At 37.6% G+C, this 9,729-nt stretch overlaps 1 protein-coding gene across 2 annotated transcripts in view; it reads right to left on the bottom strand.

Annotated features, from left to right (window-relative positions):
* Positions 1 to 827: 827 nt before the first annotated feature.
* Positions 828 to 9,729, bottom strand: part of LOC124776412 (calpain-5-like) — a 300,262-nt gene continuing 291,360 nt past the window's right edge. For both annotated transcript variants that reach the window (XM_047251400.1, XM_047251399.1), the window contains exon 14: positions 828 to 3,416. In XM_047251400.1, coding sequence (XP_047107356.1) covers positions 3,231 to 3,416 — 186 coding nt within the window. In that variant the 3' untranslated portion in view covers positions 828 to 3,230. The remainder of the gene's footprint in view (positions 3,417 to 9,729) is intronic.

The raw sequence follows: 9,729 nt of genomic DNA, 5'->3' as shown, positions 1-9,729 counted from the left end.
TTCAGATGATCTAAAAATTATTGCTTCCAGACATATCACAAAAATTTGTGACTGTGAAAATGACTTGGCCTAGTCACTGAAAACTTGAGACAGTTGTCAAATAAAGATCTCGCTGAATAAACAGCAGTCTATTAAAATGGAGATTAATTCAAATGACTAATAAAACTGATGGTTCTTGTTTACATCTGAATACTAACCAAGTTACTATGGAACATCCAATGGACTGGAATGATTTATATGTCAAGCACGATCTTACTTCCAATTACTTGGGAATCACACTTCTTTTACAAGTAGTGTCCAAACATACTTGCAAAGCTACAGAAATAATATTAGTAAGAGGCTGTATGCTTCCACTTGTGGGATGACTGCAAAAGTAACTAGCAGCTCAATCTGAATTTTGTCCAAGTCTGGCTGAATATGGTACATCAATGTGGTGAAGAAAGCTCCATGTTTCTAAAGTTGATGTTATCAACAAATATTGACACAACTTCATGCTTACTGTTCTACAGCACTCGAACCTGTACTACTGTCACCACATCTGTAGCATCCAGCAAAACTATCTGTGCAATAGTAATAAAAAAAATCAGAAAAACCTGAACTGTATACCAATGGAGTGGTTCACTGAAATCTGCGTCACCAATTCAATATATGCAAATTTATCATGGAAACAAGTTTAGGGACATTAATAAAGAACACAATTTGGAATGCAAAGAAACCTTTGTAAGTATATTCACATTTGTTCAAGAAAAACTTTAGGATCAACAAAGTGTGGTATCTTAAGAGAATATGAAAAAAAAAAAAAAAAAGAAATGGAATGAATGGCAGTGACTAAATTGAGGAAATGGACTAGTGTCAAATGACTGCACATATCAGACAATGGTATGATCTAACAATGGAAACTTCAGGTAAGAATATCAACAATGTAGGAAAAAGACAGATTGCTACTTACTGTAAAGTAGACATGTTATGTTGCAGACAAGCACAATTAAAAGACACAATTTAATTTGGCCTGTCTGCAACTTTACATGTCTTCTTTGCAGTAAGTAGCACTCTATCATTTCCTACCATTAATCACATGATCTAACAACACACTAAGGCAAGAGAACATTTCTTTTTAGTTTCAATGCTAGTGATCAGATTAACTGTGAACTTAGTCTTCGGTCTGTGAATTACTACAGATACACAGTCATAAATTTAATTTTTATGCTTAATTTTATATTATTGTGCACTTTGCACATCATATGCTAAATAAATAAAATATGTAGTGATAATTAGCTACTTTGAGAGACAGGGAGTGAGAGTATAAAGGTAGGCCAATATCTGAAAAATGGAAAAGCAAGAAGCTAGAGTGAGAATGGAGCACAGAAACAAAACCATAAAAAATCTAGACGTGAGGTAATGCCTCCACTTTTTAAGTGAATGATAAGATGAGAGAATTTTAGGGTGTAATCATTTTTCACACACAATAAATCAGAGGATGAATATTATACTCCAATGTAGGTACCATACAAAATCACAACTTTCTAAGGTTTATTTTCCACTTTCAGTATACATGACAATGTGTGAAGTGGGATGAACTGGGCAGAGTCCAATCCATTTGAGGCTGTAAAATACGCTGCAGTAATATTGAGTAGTGGCTAAACATGTAGCAGGACATCATACACAGACTATGGAGAGGACTTACACAATGTTATTCTCTTACAGTTGTGGTGCATGATGGTTTTAGACAATCTCATCAAGATCAAAAGATGCTTGTAAATGTTTTTGTATAGGAGATGTGACAGTATCCTTGTGTCAAAAGTGAACTGTCATGCAATATCTCACTTCACTTTTTTATATTGTCTTTTCTTACCTATTATTCAGAATGCTCTTCTGTTATCCCCCCTTCCTCTTCCTCCTCTGCATCAGTTTATGTTGGTGTTTTCTATCCTCTGGCCACTCTTTTCCCAACATGAAACTCATTATTTCATTACTTTAATATCTGATTCTCTCTTCCACAGAGTAAGTTTAGCTATTCAATTCCATTACTTTATGCAAAATCTCCATTGGCTAGTCCAACTTTTTAGAACACACAGTTATCACAATTGCAAACCAATGTTTTTCCTCTATATTATCTTATTCCTTTTACATAAAATTTCTATAATTTTCACATCACTATTTCCATATCTAATGTCTGCTGATTGTCATTTTAATGTGACTTATTGTACACTGAGGAAGGCTCAGTAACAGGAATAAAATTACTGGGAAAAATAACAACACACATATTCAGTCTCCTAAAAGAAGTGCTGTTACTACAATAACACACTTGAGGCAAGAATTATTTATATCTATATATAACATTTTCCTTCCATATATTAATGCAACATGTATATATAATTCTCAACTTCATCAGATAAGTTGTACAAACTGACATCAGTTTTTAGATCTTCCTCCCAAGCATATTGCACAAGTTCTAAAACTAACTGTAACAAAAGCCACAGTTTGGATACTAGTAACCTTTAAGCTACATAGAGTCATAAATTTCATTATCTTTGTACATTATTTCAGATATATCAGTGAGTCACATTCAAAACTATATAGAATAGGGAATTTTACAGATACAGGTACATAAAAATTGTAATTAACACAAAGAATTGAGAACTGATATCAGCTGAACAAGCTAAATTCAGTTATTTTTTGAACGCACTTTCACCATAATCAGATGAATGGTAAGATGAAAATGTGATAGGCTGAAAACACACCAGACAGAAGTAGTTTCTTATCTAAATATTGGTAAACATGAATATTCTGAACAATTAATTGCATGTTTTTTTACTGTTGTGAAAAGGGCATTTACCACTAGACTTACCACTATATTAACCCTTCAGCTAAGTATGAAATATCGTCATACTGGAGATGATTGTGGTTGAAAAGTTTTCAAAAATATTTATTGAGAGGTACAGCATTTTGTGATTGTGCATATGAAATACAGACAGTTGTCTTATGATGATACAATTACAGCTAACTGATAACAATGAATTTTGCTTTGTAGTCATTACACACTTAAAAAGCATTTGTAAGGGAAATGTTTTGCATAGGAGATAAACTCAACACTCTTTCTCTCTCAGACACACACACATACACACACACACACACACACACACACACACACACACACACACACACACACACACAGTTATCTTTGGTCATTAGAGGGATTAGCATCACTTTTAAGCTATGGAAAGGCACAATTAAACCATCATTAAATTGTCATTGGTGAATATTTCAAGCATTAGTGAGCCCTTTGTTGGTTGTCCTTCATTCTTTCCTTTTCCCATTAAATCAACAGTAATAGGGCTTGGATGCTGATTCACTGGGGCTGGTAACTTGACTTGTCCCATGAAGTTATCTGGTAAACATGAGTTATGATTGAAGACCTGAAAAAGAAGGCCAGTGAAGTTTACACCAATGAAATGCTGCATATTACATCTTACAAAAAACAGTCTAATACATGTTTAAAATACTCCAAAGAAAAAAGTATGTCCAAGATTACAGGTGTCAAAAGGCATTTCATATAGCAGAATAAAAATAGTTTATGCAGAATGAAGCTGTATATTTCATTGCCTATTTTTCACATTATGAATATCCTACAAACTATTACAAAAGAAGTTTTATGTTCATAACTTAAGAAATTTAAATTTTAACAACAAAAGTCATTACAACTTTGAGGTTATGTAAGAACCATTTTATTAGTGACTAGAGTTTTGGTGCATTTTAGCACAATCAAGCCAAATATTTGTATAGTGACTTTCTTCATCAACATGACAGTAAAAGAAGAAAAGCAAAGAAACACTGAAAACCGGTGTTTGTACACATTCATCATCATTGTCTCCCCTCATCTTCACAACAGATTGGGTGATGTGGCCTCCTTTTCAACCTTCCTCAATTTATTCCTCTTATCCTTCTGAAGACAGGAACTATTAGTTCCAAAACCTAAGATAGTGTATGCACTTTTATATCTGCCTCTCAGCAGTACCGACATTTCTCTAGAAAGTATGTACTGACCAGCAATGCTGTCTTACTATTATTTGTCTAAGAAACTGCTAACATTCTGTTCAGTGAGTCACTATCATAATTTTCCACTTAGTATCAAATAAATAAACAATGTTGTCAAGGGGAATGATTGGTTTTGAATGAGGAGACCATTGCCAAAAATTTCTTAGGAGCACAATTAATTATATAGTATGAATTTTATTTTGTACTCATAAATGTTCGAAAATACACAATACATCATTGGTAGACAGCAGCCTTGACTCAATTATTGAAAGATTATCAGAAACCAATACAAACAATAAACTGCTTGAATTTCAAATTGGACCTATCTGGCACATGTACACTCAAACAAAGTAAAATCTAGAAGTATTATGATGTATGTAAATAACTGTGCAAAATGAACAGGTTTTTTTACTTTGCTGAATTTCTGTTATCTTTTACTCTAGTGACCTGAAGATGAACACTGGAGCATCAGTTTGTCACACTGAAAAAGTGAAAATGTTTGAGTTCTGACAAAGCACATCTTCCATTAGGGGTAACAACAACACAGTTAAATGCATTTACTACTCTAATAGATAGACTTACAAGTTGGAGTTCTTTCTGTCTCAAGAAGGAGAAGCAAAGCCTTTCAACAGTTTTTAGAGTGTTGATAAATGAATCTTTACATAATATATTATTAAATCATTAAATTCTATCTGATGGCTGTCCTGTGATAAACTACAACTATGCAATGATTTGATTTTGTCTTGATCTAACTGACTGTGGGCACACCAAGAAGATAATGTGTTTCACTTTCCAATTAGACACCATTTCTTACTGTTCTGATACTAGATTAGAGAAGTATGATAGTGTGAATGTTCCAGAAGAATATGAAGCCACAATAAAACAGCAATTTGGTGTACTGAGTGACAAAATTTGAATTCTTACACATTTTTGATTTTAATATAGATGAAGTTTAGTAGTAGTAGTAGTAGTAGTAGTAGTAGCAGCTTTATTCACCCGTAGATCTATTTTTACAAGGATATAGGACATGTCAAAGTATTTAAAAATTTAGATCAATTTAAAATAGGCTAATTTGTATACACATATATTTATAGACATCTAGTTAGAGACAATCATTAGATTTACTCCTGGTATACAATACTTTTTTTACAAATAACTCATTAAATAATGTAATGCCACACTGTTCACTCATATCTCACTATCAGTCACTGCACACACTATACACACATTAGTTCATAACACTTCACTCACTGTACACACACACACACACACACACACACACACACACTGGTGATCTCTGGGCCATTTTCTGTACCGCAACTTCCCATTTGCTACCCTGATAAACTGAGTCAGCATCTCTCGATAATGAGAGAGATGTTGAGCTCAGAAAGAGGAAGAGGTGTTAGTATTGTGCTATGCATAGCTCGGGGGTAAGTATTTCTAGAAAGGAAAAAAAACATAAAGTGAAGGTGTTATGTGGTACGTTGGATATTGTATAATAATAATAATAATAATAATAATAATAATAATAATTATTATTATTATTATTATTATTATTAATTATAATTATTTATTTGTATAACATTTTTTTATCAAACCCCTACTATGTTTTAGCTAAGTAATCCTTCAATGTATAAAATGTATTGCATAACAGATACTTTTTAGCTGCCTTTTTACATAAGTGTATTTTTGCAATTACTTTAATCACTTTTGGTAATTTATTGTACAGTTTTATTCCTTGGTAGAAAATGCTGTTTTGAGTTTTATGTTTATTTTTTCTTGGTAAATGTAAAGCGAGTCTATCTCTTATTGCGTGGTCATGGACAGATCTGTTTGTGCTGTTATTACCAATGTTATTTTTGATGGGTAAAACTGACTGGTGAATGTATTCACACGGAGCAGTTAAAATCCCCAGTGTTTTGAACAGATCTTTACAATGAACTTGACTAGTGTTTTTGGTTATTCTTCTTATCGCTCTCTTCTGGAGTTTGAAAACTGTGTTCATATTTTGTGCATTTTATCCCCAAAAAAGAATGCCATAGCCAAGAACTGAGTGTACATATGAATAATATGTAACTAACAGACACTGCATGTTACACACTGATGATAGGATTCTAAGAGCATAACATACTGATGACATTCTGTTTGCAAGTACCTTTGTGTGTTCACACCACTTCAACTGAGAATCAATATTCAATCCTAGAAATTTTGCATTTGTTACATAGCCTATAGAGATGCCATCTACATTTAATTCAACATTGTCATTTTTCCTCTTCAAACTGAAATTCATGGCGTTAGTGTTCTTTATGTTCAATGTCACTTTATTGCTTATTGACCAATCGTGAACTTCCTTGAGAGTTTCATTTGCTTTCTCGGCAAGGAGTTCTTGTTTTCTCAGTGACCATAATATTGCTGACATCAGTGAAGACAATTTTTTCACCATGAGTAACACTACTGGAAAGGTGCATGATGTATATCAGGAATAGTATTGGTCCTAATATTCTACTTTGCGGAACTCCTATATTAATGTATTATGGGTCTGATAAGTGTTTTACTAAATGTTTAGATCTATTTGAAGTACACTCCTGGAAATGGAAAAAAGAACACATTGACACCGATGTGTCAGACCCACCATACTTGCTCCGGACACTGCGAGAGGGCTGTACAAGCAATGATCACACGCACGGCACAGCGGACACACCAGGAACCGCGGTGTTGGCCGTCGAATGGCGCTAGCTGCGCAGCATTTGTGCACCGCCGCCGTCAGTGTCAGCCAGTTTGCCGTGGCATACGGAGCTCCATCGCAGTCTTTAACACTGGTAGCATGCCGCGACAGCGTGGACGTGAACCGTATGTGCAGTTGACGGACTTTGAGCGAGGGCGTATAGTGGGCATGCGGGAGGCCGGGTGGACGTACCGCCGAATTGCTCAACATGTTGGGCGTGAGGTCTCCACAGTACATCGATGTTGTCGCCAGTGGTCGGCGGAAGGTGCACGCGCCCGTCGACCTGGGACCGGACCGCAGCGACGCACGGATGCACGCCAAGACCGTAGGATCCTACGCAGTGCCGTAGGGGACCGCACCGCCACTTCCCAGCAAATTAAGGACACTGTTGCTCCTGGGGTATCGGCGAGGACCATTCGCAACCGTCTCCATGAAGCTGGGCTACGGTCCCGCACACCGTTAGGCCGTCTTCCGCTCACGCCCAAACATCGTGCAGCCCGCCTCCAGTGGTGTCGCGACAGGCGTGAATGGAGGGACGAATGGAGACGTGTCGTCTTCAGCGATGAGAGTCGCTTCTGCCTTGGTGCCAATGATGGTCGTATGCGTGTTTGGCGCCGTGCAGGTGAGCGCCACAATCAGGACTGCATACGACCGAGGCACACAGGGCCAACACCCGGCATCATGGTGTGGGGAGCGATCTCCTACACTGGCCGTACACCACTGGTGATCGTCGAGGGGACACTGAATAGTGCACGGTACATCCAAACCGTCATCGAACCCATCGTTCTACCATTCCTAGACCGGCAAGGGAACTTGCTGTTCCAACAGGACAATGCACGTCCGCATGTATCCCGTGCCACCCAACGTGCTCTAGAAGGTGTAAGTCAACTACCCTGGCCAGCAAGATCTCCGGATCTGTCCCCATTGAGCATGTTTGGGACTGGATGAAGCGTCGTCTCACGCGGTCTGCACGTCCAGCACGAACGCTGGTCCAACTGAGGCGCCAGGTGGAAATGGCATGGCAAGCCGTTCCACAGGACTACATCCAGCATCTCTACGATCGTCTCCATGGGAGAATAGCAGCCTGCATTGCTGCGAAAGGTGGATATACACTGTACTAGTGCCGACATTGTGCATGCTCTGTTGCCTGTGTCTATGTGCCTGTGGTTCTGTCAGTGTGATCATGTGATGTATCTGACCCCAGGAATGCGTCAATAAAGTTTCCCCTTCCTGGGACAATGAATTCACGGTGTTCTTATTTCAATTTCCAGGAGTGTATGTGTTATCTCTACTCTTTGTACCCTATCCGTTAGGTATGATTGAAACCAGTCATTAGCTACTCCTCTTATTCCTGTTTTTGTTGTTGTTGTCTTCAGTCCAGACACTGGTTTGATGCAGCTCTCCATGCCACTCTATCCTGTGCAAGCTACTTCAACTCCCAGTACTTATCGCAACCTACATCCTTCTGAATCTGCTTAGTGTATTCATCTCTTGGTTTCCCTCTATGATTTTTACCCTCAACGCTGCTGTCCAATACTAAATTGGTAATCTCTTGAAGCCTCAGAATATGTCCTACCAACCAATCCCTTCTTCTAGTCAAGTTGTGCCACAAATTTCTCTTCTCCCCAATTCTATTCAATACCACCTCATCAGTTATGTGATCTATCCATCTAATTTTCAGCATTCTTCTGTAGCACCACATTTCGAAAGCTTCTAGTCTCTTCTTGTCTAAACCATTTATCGCTACGTTTCACTTCCACACATGGCTACACTCCATACACATACTTTTAGAAACGACTTCTTGACACTTAAATCTATACTCGATGTTAACAAATTTCTCTTCTTCAGAAACACTTTCCTTGCCATTGCCAGTCTACATTATACAACCTCTCTACTTCGACCATAATAAGTTTTTTGCTCTCCAAATAGCAAAACTCATTTACTACTTTAAGCGTCTCATATCCTAATATAATTCCCTCAGCATCACCCGATTTAATTTGACTACATTCCATTATCCTTGTTTTGCTTTTGTTGATGTTCATCTTATATCATCCTTTCAAGACACTGTCCATTCCGTTCAGCTGCTCTTCCAGGTCCTTTGCTATCTCTAACAGAATTACAATGTCATCGGCGAACCTCAAAGTTTTTATTTCTTCTCCATGAATTTTAATTCCTACTCCGAATTTTCCTTTTGTTTCCTTTACTGCTTGCTCAATATACAGATTGAATAACATTGGAGATAGGCTACAGCCCTGTCTCACTCCCTTCCCAACCACCGTTTCCCTTTCATGCCTCTCAACTCTTATAACTGCTATCTGGTTTCTGTATAAATTGTAAATAGCCTTTCACTCCTGCCACCTTCAGAATTTGAAAGAGAGTATTCCAGTCAACGTTGTCAAAAGCTTTCTCTAAGTGTACAAATGCTAGAAACGTACGTTTGCCTTTCCTTAATATATTTTCTAAGATAAGTCGTAGGGTCAGTATTGCCACACGTGTTCCAACATTTCTAGTGAATCCAAACTGATTCCCCGAGGTCAGCTTCTACCAGTTTTTTCATTTGTCTGTAAAGAATTCATGTTAGTATTTTGCAGCCATGGTTTATTAAACTGATAGTTCGGTAATTTTCACATCTGTCAACACCTGCTTTCTTTGGGATTGGAATTATTATATTCTTCTTGAAGTCTGAGGGTATTTCGCCTGTCTCATACATCTTGCTCACCAGATGGTAGAGTTTTGTCAGGGCTGGCTCTCCTAAGGCTGTCAGTAGTTCTAATGGAATGTTGTCTACTTCCGGGGCCTTGTTTCAACTTAGGTCTTTCAGTGCTCTGTCAAACCCTTCACGCAGTAGCACATCTCCCATTTCATCTTCATCCACATCCTCTTCCATTTCCATAATATTGTCCTCAAGAACATCGCCCTTGTACAGACCCTCTATATACTCCTTCCACTTTTCTGCTTTCCCTTCTTTG

Source organism: Schistocerca piceifrons, chromosome 2, assembly GCF_021461385.2.
Source record: "Schistocerca piceifrons isolate TAMUIC-IGC-003096 chromosome 2, iqSchPice1.1, whole genome shotgun sequence".
NCBI lineage: Eukaryota > Metazoa > Arthropoda > Insecta > Orthoptera > Acrididae > Schistocerca > Schistocerca piceifrons.
This window is presented reverse-complemented; position numbering and strand designations above follow the sequence as displayed.